Genomic DNA, 15,419 nt, shown 5'->3' with positions numbered 1-15,419 from the left:
TCACTTTAGAGTCCCTTTTCTAGAGGCATGTCTGTTAATAGTTCACATGTAGCATGACAGCATACGCATCTAAACGTTTGATACTTATTATTTTTGATTACCTTCACCTGGCAGATTCGGGCCTCAACTGTAAAGGTGCAATATTGCTTTTACCACACAGCCGCGTATTACAACCCAGGGGGGCGCTGTTTCACTCATTTAATGAAACTCAAAGAACAGTGACAAGTAAACAAAATAACATGTAACGTCTCGGGTTACGTATGTAACCCTTGTTCCCCGAGAAGGGGAACGAGACACTGCGTCGGTCCACCACACCTCACCCCGCCTGGAGTGCCTTGCTTCATAGAAAGGGCTAATGGGGCCTATGTGCCGGAGTGCTTTTATACCCCCTCCGGTTACACCGTCACACACTACCGTTCTAGTAACACCAATAGGATTGGAGTAGTTTCATTCATAGTTCAGCCCTGCCACGCCCAGGGGCGTTCCCATAGTGTCGTCACCGACGCAGTTCAAGTTCCCTCGAAGGGGAACTGTAATTTGACAAATGAAATTAAATCGTTTTTATGAAAGTTTTTTTTTTATCGCGAGGGCTTGCTTTCCCAACCAACCTACTGTCACAGTTCACGTCATTGTAAATAACAATTTACAATGTGTTTTCCTTACATGACAGCAACCATTTACTAAGAGCAGGCATTAAGTTTAGATCGAAAAATGGCATCTCATTTCGTGCTCTCAAACCATTGTGCGAGTTCTCCTTCAATCTCATTTTCTCTCCTAGTCGAGTTCATTTATTTCAAATGAGAGAGTCCATTACTGCTGCATTCCAATGCAGAAACACTGTCTTCTGGAGCAAGTGGTGAAATCATGCATGCTGAAAACATTTCATCAGGGAACCAAAGTTACAACATGAATTCATGTTGGAGTGACAAGTTGAGTTTCATTCAAGTGTTTGAACCATGGTACCCTTTGATAGAGCTAAACACACTGTTGCATGATTATTAAGACTTTAACAGACATGCAATTGCAGCAACACACAGAATAAATGCCAAACAATTATGAAACCATGTATTATTTTTTTCAGTGAATAATTATCTATATTTTTGTGCTGTTCTTGCTTTAGCAAACAACCCATCTTCACAGCAGACCTGCTGTCTTGTGAAAATAATTGTGACAAATAACACTAATAATGTCTGCATTCTATGTAACTGTGCCAGCAGGTCCTGGTATTGCGCACGCTGGCTCACTGGCACAGCTTCACACCTAAATTACTATGGGTGCTGGCTGAGTGGTTAGCACTGGCATATCATAGAACCCCAAATCCCACCATGGTTTTATGAAGTTATCCCCATGTTCACATTTGCACCCTAAAATGCATGATGCATGTTGGGCATTAAGAATAGGCCTGCCCGGAGCAACAAAATAAGAGCTGGAGCTGTTCCCTGTACCATGGCTGCCAACTTCAAAGCAGAGAAAATGTTCCCTGACAAAAGTGAATTCTCACAGCAGAAATTTCCATTTCATTCATTTTAATATTATTAGCTACACCTGTATGACAAGTCAAAATGTCCACCGTGGGAGAGGTCTGTAATATTAATGTTATTAGTTACAACTATGCCTTTTCAGCTATGACAAGTCAAAATGGCCTGCATTATCCAGCTGTGATGTGTGAAACCGTTGCCTGTGTGTAATGGCTTCACTTGTCCCTTATCTGGGCTCCTATTCAGCCACAGACCCGATGAAAGGAAGAGGAGAGATAGCATCTCATTCCACTTTAATGCTCTATACACTGGTCCTCTCCGCACATGCAGATAATACTCAATGACAGTCTCTATGTCTTTTACTCTTTCCATCTCTCTCTCACACACACACACACATTCAATTAATGCCAACCCACCCCTCATCCCAAACACACACACACACACACACACACACACACATACACATATTCATGGTCAAGTGGGCACAAATAAATCCACACATTAACACACACACAGTCAGCAGTTTCCTTAAACACATTTCTAATGACCTCTTGTTTCTCATCAAAGCACTTGATTAAACTTTAAATTACATTCCTGTTTCATCAAACACTGGAAGTGTATTGGAATATATAAGTGTTTGTGTGTGATTGTGATCGTGTGTGCGCATTGCAGATTGGTAAAGGCTGAGACAAAAGAGCAGCAGCTTCACAGTTTGGTCTGCTGAACATGTTTGTGCGTTCAGTTTTTTGTTTTTACCACTATTTTACTAGGAGGTTTTTGATACCTGTGCACCCAAAAGTTTCCGACTGCAAAAGGACATTGATCACCATAGTTTACCATAAAAGAGGTCTTCTTTTTATTAGCACACCTCAGAAAATACTTCAGGTAATAGGAAATGAATGAAAAATAGGGCAACCACTAAACATAGTCTAAGGTTCCTTGCTTCATCCAGTAACTGTAACTTATACTGCATGTATGTGTTTAACCTGTACTTATATTCTGCTATTGCTGTTTTCCTCATCTGAATCAAGGCTCTAAAAGTAGAGGCTGTCTGTGTTGTAAAGATTATATATTTTGTACGGACTTGACTTATCCAGGAAAGGGTTTGACAAATTACACGCTTTTTGAATAAAATAATGCCCACCTTCACACTGACACATTTTCAAGCACGCTAATACCTGGAAAAACCCACCTTCCCTGTCATTCTCAGACCCAATTCAAATTTGCGCTATTCAGCTGCTAACAAATCCCATTTAGTCTGTTGTTCACACATTACATATGGCTCTTGTAAATTAATCATCTCCAGGCAACGCTCAACAAATGAAATAATAAAGAATTTCAGAAGGACAATTAAGTCACCCTTCACTAACCATTTGCTCATTAGGGCTGCCTTCGTTAGTAGAGGTTGGATGAACCCCGTCCTGCCTGTCTGTAGTGGCCATGATATTTCCTCGCTGCAGTCGATTTTGAAGTGATGCAACGCACATACACAAGTGCTCAGACAGAAACAAGGAGCGTTCAAGTCAACACAAAACCCAGACCCACTCATGTCCTAATGAGTTTTCTTGCTTGCTGTTCAGTGTTCTCTGTGGCTTCATTATCATCACCCTCTTAATGCCTCCATGAAAGAAATCAACGCCACATCATTGCACTCTAAAGGATACCATGGTCTCTCTGTCTCTCCTACTCGCTTTGCCATATTTTTTTTTTAATCTTTTATCTTTTATCTTTCTCTTGTGTCTTTTTCCCTATGTCTTTTTTTCTTCTTCGTTCTGTCTTTCTTTCTGCCCATCTGTCTCTCATTAAATCCTTTCTCTTTTGCTCGCCCTTATTCTGTCTTAATGCTTCTTTCTATTCCTCCCAATGTGTCCTTCACACTCTGTCCCCTCTCTGCCGCTTTGCCTGTCTTTATTTTACCAAAACAGTTTGCAGGATTAGGACAAAACTGTAGACCAAACTCAGCCTGACCTTGAGAATAATAGCAAATCTGTTTGGAATTTAATCTAAATTGACATCAGAATGAAAATTACAGCGTTTCCTGTTAATTGCATTTTAATGCAGCTATTGTCATCCTTGTGAAGCTGAACGCCAAATTGATTTGTAATTCAGAGGGTGTTGCTGTGCCTGAAAAAGGAGATTGTTCTAGTGCAGCTTTTAAGCGCACAAAAGCTCCAGCCTACTGTACATTCCAAGGCTTTGAGCAAACATTTGCTCCTGTTAATTTGCTAAATTAACACACTAAATTCGAAAGTGTGTGATTTTCTTTGCACGTGCATGTGTGCCTGTGTTTCAAGACATGCACACAGAAAAACATCGTTTTATACATGCATATACTGTGGACTTATTCTCTCTGTGTCACACGTGCCTCCTGGGAGCAGGGGATGCTCATGTCATACAATGTATGGTGCAGAAACCTACCTCAAACAACAAAGAGAGTGGTACTCAGGAAAACAAATATGGCAATGGTATAACACAGGCAGATGAATATATCAGCAATATCACACAGTGCTGCAGTTAATTCCCCAGACAGACAGAGAGGAAAGGAGGCTGTGGCTGAATTATGGAAGCAATTGGAGCCGCTCTTCTTCCTCATACATACATACACATATGGATATACACATACGTATATGTAAGGCGTACCTTAATGAGATGCAAAACTTGAGTAACGACACACACAGCTAACACACACAGCTCATGCGCAAGTTGATGTATGTGAGGCAGTTTGCAAGAGCGTGGGAAAGACTTCTGCTTTGGCCTTGGCCTTGGAATACACAACTTCATAAAAACCACCTGCAGAGACACGGATAACAAGTTGTCTCCTCAGAGAAAACAAGGGAGTGTGTGTGTGTGTGTGTGTGTGTGTGTGTGTGTGTGTGTGTGTGTGCGTGTGTTTGAAAGCATCAAGTCGAATCAAGGGGAGCTGACGCTGATTGAACGAAGACTAGAGACTAGAGTGTGTGTGTGTGTGTGTGTGTGTGTGTGTATGTGGTGCCTGCATAATAGCAGTGTTTCCTAAATTCCCTGAGGCAAAGTCATTCCATTTGCTTTCACTGGGGGACAGCCACCACTTATCAATTTATGAATTTCATTTTCTCCTTCCAACACACAGCGTGCAAGTGTCACTGAGTAAAAGGTGCCTTTCACCTCATTGTGAGGACTTCCTGGTAACAGTGCGGACAAAGCCACACACACACAGACAGAGTCCATTAGTGATAACATTGATGTGAAGGCAGCTTTCACATCCTGGCTCTTTAAAAGAAGTACAATTTGTCATAGTGTCCGTAATCGATAGAGTTAACCCACAGTTTTGGTGTTTAAATGTGTTATTAGGTTTTTCAGTGCATACATTGGTGGGTAAAACTCTGGTAGCTGTCGCTAAGGTTTGCCTCAAGATGCTTTGAGAGGTGACCTAAAGTCTCTGGGGTTCACCGAGCCATAAATAAGATCTGTAATTACCAACTGCTTATAAACACATTCAATACGCAAGGATGATGCAGTTACTTTCTGAGGGTGAGTAGCTACAAAGCAAATAAAGACAAAATAGGACAAAACAAAAAAAATATTACACTGCATGAGTGTTATTTGATCAGAGGAGCAGAGGAGGAGCAGCAAACTGGAAACAAGTGCAGGTTAGTGATGGAGAGGCTCCAGATATGTGCCCTCCATGTTAAACTTGCAATTTGTGAAACCCCAGAGCAGCATCTATCTGGTTTTCATCATATGACTCAATAGTAGTCCTTATTAATTCAGTTCCCCATAGATGCAAGGAACAATGCGCATTGAAAACAAAGCTGAGCTTTGTCTGAGCTTGAGAACTCACTAGAGAGCCCAGCTGCAGTTCCACTCATCCTTTCCATGCTGCATTTTTGACGGTTTAAATGATAGTTGCAATTTTATTACAGCTTTTTTGTTTTGGCATCATTTCATTCAATTGTAATAAGATGGTACTCATCAGGTTCATTCTGGGCTAGATTTGGGAATGTGGCAAGAGACAAAAACAGTCAAATGATCAGATGAGCCCAAAGTTAGCCAAACATAATAACATGGAAGACAAACAGCAGTTATTACTAAAACTGTTCATTTTTAACATATCAGTGTTTACGCATCAACTTTCTTCAAAAACAAAGAACACAAGACCCATAACTATTCTTAAACACTGTGATCTATACATTTCCTTTGAATGCAGTGTTGAAATTGCCAGCTTAGTGTGTTCAGATGACCCCCATTTGCTCTGTTCTTTTTATAGGCTCTATTCCTTTGGAATTTCCTCTGAAATGTGCGGCTGCGACCACCTGGTTTCCTCACGAGGATTAACAACATTGCATCTTATTATATCTTATGTCATCCCCACTCTCCACGCTGTATCATCCCACAAAGCAGCACCGGTTACAGATAATCTTCAAAAGAGGAACCAGTAACAAAAGGAACACCAGAAACTTTTGTGTGACTTGATTTCTCTGTGATTGTCAGCGTGCGGTTCCCTCTGAGGCTGAACGCTGTGAAAAATAAATAAATAGCGTCTGTTTTCTTGGGAATTTGGATGTGGAATTTTTACACAATCTGTTTGAATCTCTTTTGTCTGATGCTAGATTAAAGACACACACAAACTCTCCCTCCGTGCTGTACTTCCTTTCTGAGCTCCTTGTGTTGAGTAGGCGGCTAGCTGTGACTGGCACTGTCAGATTAGCCCATTTAAAAAAGACGTATGTTTATTGCAGCACGTTAGTGGGTGTCCATGTATGTGTGTGTGTGTGTGTGTGTGTGTGTGTGTGTGTGTGTCCTCCATACTATTTTCAGACTGTAATGCATGCTGCATAACCATGCAGAGAAAGATACAGTCTTATGTCATATAATACCACTGCCACAGGCCTCTGGATGATATCATCACACACAAACACACACACACACACACACACACACACACACACACACACACAATCACTAAATACTAAGACTCCCACACGCACACAAACAATCGCTAGCACAATTACCCAAACATACTGTTATATATATCGGTGGACACACACACACACACACACACACACACACACAAGATTCACTCCCACACTGACAATACACACACATGTACTAAATCGCATTAGGCAAATGAGAACGAGGCAGTGCGGAGACAGAAAGGCGCTCTGTTCGAGTGCTGTTGCTGTCACAGATCCTGGCATAAATCACGTTTAGTTGTTGTAGTTATTTAATGTGCAAATCTTCCATTCAAAGCACGAGCTGGTTGTTAACAAGTGTGTTCAAACACACACACACACACACAATCTCGTATGCTCCCACATGCGCGTACTGTATGGATTTTCGAAAGGAAGGAGGCACAAACACAAAAGGTGTGGCTACAAACACACACACACGCTTGCTGTGAAAGTGCGTGGGATGGATGTGGATGTGAAATGTCACGGCCGTCATTAAGGGACTCATATTTCATATGGCTATCCATCAGCGCTGTTCAACTAATGATGACAACGCCAACACGTACACTCACAAGCAAGCTCACTCGTACACACCTAGAGAGACACAAGTGTTCTCTATCATAGAAATGAGAGCTTCTGCAAGGACGCAAAACATGAGCAGCACAAAGGGAAGAAACACTGTCACATGCATACACATGAGGGCTCTTAAGTATGCTCAATTAGGCCCACACGTGTACTAGAAAACACACTAACACAAAGAGATGGCCTACTGGATAACACACACTCATCTACACACGGCAATGTACGCTGCAGTGAATGAAGTGGCTGTTGACAGATTTCAGCGGTAACTGATACCCGTGTTTGGCAGCCATTTTATTTGGCTCAGCCACAAGCCAGCAATGATCTAAGCTGTGCAGCACAAACACACACACGCACACACACACATACACAAGCCCTTCCTTACAAGCATCACTTGACACATCTCTCCTCACACACACACACCAAAACACAAGAGATAAAATCACACTTCAGGCTTCAAAGGCAAATTCACTGGCAAAGATCTACCTGTTTCCCTCCCAATCAGTAAAGGATGAGGTGGCACTGCTGCCGCTGTCAAAAACTCCAGGAAGACGGACTACATTTTAATTGGTTGTCATCATTTAACTTTATCTCGCCAGCGATGATGAGTGAGGGGAAGGGTGTAAACAGCATGCACAGAAATGTTCACACCAATGCAAAAGAGAGGAGGCGAGAAGAAGGAGGAGATTTAAGGAGTCAAATCTTACCTTAAACAGACGCAAGATGTTAGCCACCATAATGGACACCGAGCTGGCCGCGGCTCCTATCACCCCTACAATTTTATCCGGCTTGGTGAAGATCGGAGGGTCTCCATTAGCACAGCGGACGTCAGAGCCGTCCCTCTCTATCAAGGCCTGCACAAAAGTCAGGGACTGCTCCAGAGCATACGTGTCCCTGGAGCAGGTATCCAAGATCCGGGCCCCCAGTGTGATGTTGGGCAGCAGCTCTGGGTCCTTGTTGATCAGGTCAATGGCAAACATCATGGCCTCCAAACGATGGATGCCCTTTTCCTTTTTCAATTCCCCGCATGGCGTGCCGCGGTCCCCTCTAGAGTGCACAGGAAATAATCCGCCAAGGATGATGTCTCCATCCAGTCGGATGGAGTGGGCATACTCAGGCGCCGCCTGGGGGTCTGTTGGGATCCGCTGAGGAGAGGCGGCTGGAAGGAGCCAAGTGTAGGAAGTAGCCATGAGCAGGAAGACAACAGAAGGCGACTGCGGGTAGGAAGTTGGGTGCCACTGTGGTTCCATGATCAACGAATGATTACCAAACAAGAGCCAAGGTGATCCTAAAGGGGGCTTTCAGATGGGTATTCCAAAACTGGGGATGTGTTTTGGGAATACTAAAAAAAGTAGAGCCTTCCTATTGGTCAAAAAGGGAGGGGTAAAGGACCCCAGGGGTGGAGCTAGCCAAGCCCCATGAGCGAATCACATTCCAGAAGAGGCAGTGCGATAAAGAGAGCGGTAGCGTAGAAATATGGCAGCAGCGTATTAGAAATCTAGTTCGGGAGTTGAGTCTGTAATCCACAAGTCACATCTTCAGAGGAGCCTGTTGAAGAGAGAGAGAGAGAGGGAGAGAGAGAGGGAGAGAGGATGTCTGAGTACCAGTGTGATGTGAACATCAAGCTGCTGCAGGGATGTACGGTCCACCTGACAAACATGTGTAAACCACTCACGGGCGAGGCAGAAATGCAGCCAAGCAAAAACAAGTCACAAAAACACACATGCTCATTTGCCTGCACACTCTCACATGTGTATAGTCTCCACCAGACCTGTCAAATTTTGCACTGCCATTCTATAATTGAAAACCCAAAGTTAGTTTGTGATCACCTGCACACACACACACACACACACACACACACACACACGTCAGTTGGCATATCGATGAGAGCAACAGCTGTTAAAATGACAGAAGAGAACCTTGGCGGGCTCGCACAGAGGCACAGACTAACTGCTGCAGTGGAGGTGAGGAACAGCAAGAGACAGATGCACACAGGAGGTAGGGAGGGAGTGAGGGGCAGAAAAGGGAGATGGGGGAGACTAGGGAGGGGAGACAGAAAGAGAAACCATGTGAGACAGTGTGAGAGAAACAGAGACAGCTATGAAAAGACAGAGAGCAGTGCCTCGGAGCAAGTGTGTTGCATCATTCAAACACCTGCTGTTTCTGCTGCAGCTAAATGAACACATTACATCCAATACACCCTGCTATACACACACACAGAGCTTAAAATGACAACAGGTAGATTTAAAGTTGAATGTTGCTTCACATTAACTGTATTAAATGTTGATATGCCATTTCTGTTTTCACCCACTGCAGTTAGGTTGCACCTTTATCCCTGGCAGTAAAAATGGCATGCCTTACCCACTGCACATTAAGCACCCATATCCTTAAACAGTGCTATAAGTTGGTTTGGGCCAGAAGTGAAAATGTTTGTAACAAACTGGTTGGTTCCTACATGATACAAGTGCTGATGTGCTTTCATTAGCTGAGGCCCTAGGGATTTATTTTCCCATTTGCCTTCCCTGATCCCAAATTTTATTTCATTTCTTTTGCATGGAGACTGTTTAGAGGGAGACAGTTATTTGTTCAAATTGTGTTCCCTAAATAAGTATTGAAAGGCGAGTCAATCCATTCTACTTTTTCCCTTACTTTTGTCTTGAAATCTGTAGTTAACAAACAGAACATTCATTATACTGCTAGCAAGGGATAGCTAGCTCTTAGTAAGGATGTTATGCTGCTAGAAATGAAAATCTGCATGAGGAATAACACCAGATATTGCATTAGATTCAGCACCATTCGGAGCTATTTAAGACTGTTTAGTCGAGATTTATTTCATTACATCATTCCTACATATTCAGGCCATCCCTCTGAAACACTTCTCTTTATTATAGATGTCCTGCTTACCTCAATACACACAAGCGTTGGTCTTTTTCCCCACACAATTTAGCCTATTAATTAGCCTTGTAGTTAATTCCATTACTTATCTTCACTCAGAGAATAATTTCTCAGCACAAATAGACTACTGAGTGGTATCCTAATGTTTAAACAGTTTAAACATTTTGTGACAGATTATTTGCTTCCTTGCTGAGAGCTGTATGGGAATATTGATGCCACTCTGTACTTTCAACATAAGGCTTACAGCTAGCTAGAAGTTAGTTTAGCTTAGCATAAATACTGGATGCAGGGGTATGCATCTAGCCTTCCTTGTCTGACAGTAACAAAATCTGCCTACCAGCACCTCAAAAGCACGGTCAGCTCTTGTATGACTGTTAAATCCGTGTAAAGTGTAAAAATGACAATTGTGGTTTTGGGTGGGGTTTTGTTTTTTGTCCAGGAGCAGTGGCTTCCTGGAGTCTTGTTGTCACCGTGAGGTTACCAAAAAAATATAGACTTTGCCGGGCTTGCCATTTCTCCCTGTTTCCAGTCTTTACACTAGGCTGCTGGCTGTAGCCTTATGTGTTATAATGGACAGATTTGAGAGTGGAATCTATCATGTCATCTATCTCCTGGCAAGAATGCGACAAAGTGTTTTTCCTTAAATGTCAAACCATTCCTTTAAGAACACAACACAGAAACATGAGCCAAAGACACATTCAATTTCCATTTTCAAACATTAATAATATATCCATCCATCCATCCATCCATCATCATCCGCTTATCCTGCGTACAGGGTCGCAGGAGGCTTGAGCCAATCCCACCTTACATCGGGCGAAAGGCAGGGTACACCCTGGACAGGTTGCTAGTCCATCGCAGGCATTAATAATATATGTAAGTATGAATTGAAAATGAATGAAAATATGAATATTCAAGGCTGAAATACCTACCAGGCAAAGTGGGCAACTGCCCCGAGGGAATTAGTTTGTAGTAGTATAATTAATTGCAAATGTGTTAATACTGTATCACTAAAGCACTTTCTAAACTAAAATGACCTGCACCTGCACCTGATCTTTAGATTATCCAGCCCTGCCTATGTCGTATTACATAAGCTCCTACTGACAACAGAAAAGGACTGTCTGTACTGAAAGCAAAGCATCATTTACTAACTTTTCAAAATATTCAGCGGATCTGCCTAATTTCACCCACAAGGGCCCCCAAAAGGTTTCGGGCTCAGATCTCATCACAGTGTGAGCCGCTCTCTCGATGTATCCATTTATAATTCAATTCTGTCCCAATTAATTCATCAGTTTCTCTCCTCTCTAAATGGAATTAGGTCAAAGCCACGCATACACAGCCAAGCCCCCGCTATGATTAAAATCCCTGCTTTTTATATAGGTTAGTCATTATTCTACTCACCGCAATATTGTTTATTCAACACTTTTTCTGTGGATGCAGGCTTCACTTGGCTCAGGCACAGAAAGGGTCCAGATGAGGCCGTGAGTACCCTGTTATATCTTACGAAATAGAATTTAACAACTGCCGGTCATATCTAAGTCTAATTACAGTCTGACAGGGTCCACTGTTGGCAGAAATTGTAACCTCCCAAACAGGGATCCACCACATTCATTATTTAGTTTTTATTATTATTTAGTTACATTCATTTGAGATGTAACTACACGCAAACTTCCCGAGAGGGGCACCAAAAAATCATATAGGTGCAATGTGTGACAGTTTTGTGACTGAACTGAGGCCCTGAGGTTATTAAAAAGTTCCATGTCTCATTTACACTCATTGAGTATCACATTTGCGAAGAGGTGACAAGCAGTGAGAATCTTGCCTGTATGTCAGGTACTACACGCCTGATCTTATTACTTCTCCTATTATTCTTTTAGTCCTATGCTCCCATGAGAGAGCAGATGTCCTGAAGAAGGAGGTTTCCTGTGCCTGTGATGAAGAGGGTTAAACCCCAACAGGCTGCTCATCGCTCTTTTTAATTTACACCCACGGCTGGCTGTGTAGGTGAGTGGTGCCGACTCCATGTTTTACTCTGGTTTTATCTTGCGTCCAGTTTCATCCCTGCTATTTTCTCTTCTCTTCTTCACACCATGGCTCCTTACCATTCCTCTTTTTCCCTTCTCTGCCCCCAACTCCTATATCTGCCTCTCTCCTTCTTCACTCTTCTCCCTTTCCCATTTTCTTATTGCTGCTCTTTTCAGTGCTCTCCCCATCCTTTCCTCCTCATTCCCTCTCTCGAAAGTAGGTGTTTTCCAGAGTCTCCTGTTCAACAATTGCGGTTTGTCTCTCCCTCCGTCTCTCCGTCCCCTCCTTCTTGGTCTTCCCTTTCGTACATACCTCACTTTTTATCTCTGCCTTTGCTCCAATCTCAAGCATCTCTTGCACTTTCCAGCAGCATTCGTCCTATTATTTTAGCAGGATCGCGGGCCAAGGAGGCACTCAAATGGTGACCTCCCATCTATGCACCTCCCTATTCTTACACACACACACACACACACACCCCTCTTTGGATTCACCCTCTCAAATCAGCGTGTATGCAAAGAAATTAATGAATATAAGTGAAATACATAGGGACATATCCATACATGCATGACATCCATGCAATATATTAAAATTCTGTGTTTTGGACTCATCTGCAAACACATCATATTTTCCCACTAACATTATTTACAAGTGAAACCACTTTTCACCTCATTTTCTGTCATATTGTGATTGTTTCCATGTATGGATAAAGGCGTAAAATCCCAGCTTACATTGCTAAGAGACAGCTCACCGCATCACTTTTAAAAACGCATGCCTCTGATATGGTTAAGTCATGTGTCTGGAGATAAAACACAGGCCACAGGTTCAGAAATAAGACTATGTGAGATCAAAGTCTTTGGGTGTATGCTCATTATGCAGCCCCACATAGGCTTCTTTCTGTACAGCGGTGGGGGCATTTTGATGACACTCTAATTAAGACAGTGCCATCCACAGTAAAAGCAGAGAAACACCGTTGCAATGATATCTTTAGGTGCCTTTCATGTTTTTCTTAATACCCACGCAATCCTGAGTTACTTAGTGAAACATACCTCTCTTTTACTCACCTAACCACTATTGCACAGAATCCATGTGAAATGAAAATGATGAGTAAAAAAAATCAATAGAATCCCACAAGCAATAAGCAGCAAGACTGATAGAGACAATAAATAAGACAGACTGGCCAAAATCCGTCACCGGAGGAATGTCAGGATGCCACTGAAGAGAGAGAAAACACCCACAGAAAAACAGGGGAGGGGGTAGGCAACAGAATTTAGTCAGAATGGAGAAAAAACCCCGATATGATAGTATATGAGATACCTCAGAAAATCTAATTCATCCGACTGTGTGTGAAGGGTGAGAAGCACCGTCTCCAGCCTCCTCCGCGGACTCCTTTGGGGTCCCTGTTCGCCTCAGGCAACTTCCTTGCGGAGCTCAGCAGTTTTCCCCCCCAAAATATCAGTCCTCCTGGAGTGAGATTTTGTTTTCCACAACAGCAAACGGATTTAAAGACAATAAGACCATCCGCAAGGCATGCAGAAGAATATACCTATATAAATATATATATATAGCCTAGCCTATATACGTAGCGGATATTTTAAAAAAAAAGTACTCCATCGTGACCAGCACAGCTGATGTTGTTGGTGAAAATGCAATAATTGTTAAACCCGCACTTGTTTAAGGTGACAATAGAGGGAGGCTGCTTGTGATGAAGTCAATACCCAAAGAATGAGCCTCAGATACAGGAGGGGGGGGGGGGGGGCGGCAGGGACAGCGCAGAGGAATTCATCATGCACGGAATGTGTCAGTCATGATCGATAATGTTGGTAAGAAAAATGTAAAAAAAAAACTCACCTGATTTCTATCCACAGTCCTCTCTAACATGTAGTACTTTTGCGCACGATCCCCCCTTTTCCGTGAAGTCCACTCGTGCCGCTCCACGGACGCACGCGCGCACAACCCTCTACGGCTCCTCCGGTGTTGTCGGTGCTGAAAGGGACAGCGCACGACGCGGCCAAGTGAAGCACGAAACCCCACTCTACATGAAACACATGTATTCCAGGCATCGAGGAGTCTGCTCAGTCCGCCCGCACCAAATCATCGTCTAATAGCGCCACTGTCGTCCAGCAGAGTGCACCCATTCAATCAAGTTTATTAGCAATCAATCGGATCGATAGTTTCCACAGTAGAGGGCTTTGGTTATTTGAACACATTAATAAGTCATCAAAATATGCTCACACAGGCGTTGGCCACGCTCTTAATTGCCCGAACTTCAATCCAGTTTCACTGCGCCCATTGATTCCCCCCTTGTAAAAACCATGGCGCCACGGCTCTTTGTGGTGAATGGAATTAAATAAATGAACCGCATCCCATCTGCTGTGTAATAACAATTTGATAAGCTTGTGTGGAGTGAGGAACCAGGCAATCGAAACAGACCAGGGTGTTCTCTTATGTGACAATGTGGAAGATGTGCGCAACATGTCCAATTTGTGGCTTTACCGCTGCGGCGAAAGGGTGAAGGGACGCGGAGCAATGGCGCCATCTCGTGGCGACAGTTGCGTAAATGCAAGAGGGAAAAAAGAGCAGGTCTGGGGGGTCCTCAAAGTGTTGCTGCCTGAAAATGACAGTGCAGGAATTGTCTTTTCATTTTTCCCAGCAGGTAAATCAGCAGTGGAGGAATGTAACTTTATTCAGTTACTCAAGTACTGTAGTACAGTTGCAAGGCAACCTGAACTTTAAGTACTTTTATTTATTGCTACAATGCTGTAGCTTTACTTGTTACAGCGTGGTATTGCTACTTCACTTTGGTAAAGGATCAGCACTTCCTCTACCACTGTAAACTGGAGATCAGCATGTAGAGTAAACCACTTAGTATATCTCCAACTGGACTGGTCTAAGGGACTACTGCTTCGTTGGCTTCCAATGTCTGGACCAGGGGACGTCAAGGGTCCTTTGAGGTTCTGCAGAGGGCCCCCAGCAGAACAAAGGTCACTTAATTTCTTTATTTAGTTCACACCCTCCCTTGCCTGACCATGTCTTTTAAACATATGTCCATTTGAGAAGTAAAAAAATAAATAAATAAAATAGCAGGTGGACCTTTCAGTTGAATTTTTGTTCAAGGCCAAAGCAGAAATAACCCTGATATCATCATTCTGCAAGCCGCAGTAAATTAAGCTAAAATCCTTTCAAATCGGACATTTAGTTAATAAAAGCCTGTGGTTTTAAGATGTTTGTGAGTTCAAAGCTCAAAGCATAACCTGTACTGATTCTTTTCACTATATGTGGATGAATGTGCACTTAAACACGACCTCTTGTTGACTTAAGTCCTACGTCACAAGAAATGACAGTGGGAACTGGAAATCTCAAAAAATAACTGAAAATGCAAATGTCCAAAGAAGCAATTCCTGGAAAGGCAAATGAAAGCTCTGCTCTGCAAATACAGTAAACAAACATGATTGATGGAAGTATATGACTCACATCTGAGGACAAAAAAACAAAACAAAGCAACACAAAACACCCCCTC

At 42.8% G+C, this 15,419-nt stretch overlaps 1 protein-coding gene across 6 annotated transcripts in view; it reads right to left on the bottom strand.

Moving 5' to 3' along the window:
* The window catches only part of grm8a (glutamate receptor, metabotropic 8a), a 302,831-nt gene extending 288,867 nt beyond the window's left edge, over positions 1-13,964 (bottom strand). Inside the window, exons 1-2 of one of the 6 annotated variants that reach the window (XM_038738811.1) lie at positions 13,751-13,964; positions 7,693-8,533 (exon numbers count right to left, since the gene is read on the bottom strand). In XM_038738811.1, coding sequence (XP_038594739.1) covers positions 7,693-8,235 — 543 coding nt within the window. In that variant the 5' untranslated portion in view covers positions 8,236-8,533; positions 13,751-13,964. Of the gene's footprint in view, positions 1-7,692; positions 8,534-11,278; positions 12,098-12,963; positions 13,118-13,216; positions 13,498-13,750 lie in introns of those variants that run through there. The other 5 variants (XM_038738810.1, XM_038738814.1, XM_038738812.1 and 2 more) reach the window with 5 other exon arrangements.
* Between the last annotated feature and the right edge of the window lie 1,455 nt (positions 13,965-15,419).

This window comes from Micropterus salmoides, unplaced genomic scaffold (genome assembly GCF_014851395.1).
Source record: "Micropterus salmoides isolate LMB-PRFRI ecotype aquatic unplaced genomic scaffold, ASM1485139v1 Ms_hic_scaffold_23, whole genome shotgun sequence".
NCBI classification, from domain to species: Eukaryota; Metazoa; Chordata; class Actinopteri; order Centrarchiformes; family Centrarchidae; genus Micropterus; species Micropterus salmoides.
The sequence above is the reverse complement of the archived record's forward strand: the minus strand, read 5'-3'. Positions and strand labels throughout refer to the sequence as shown.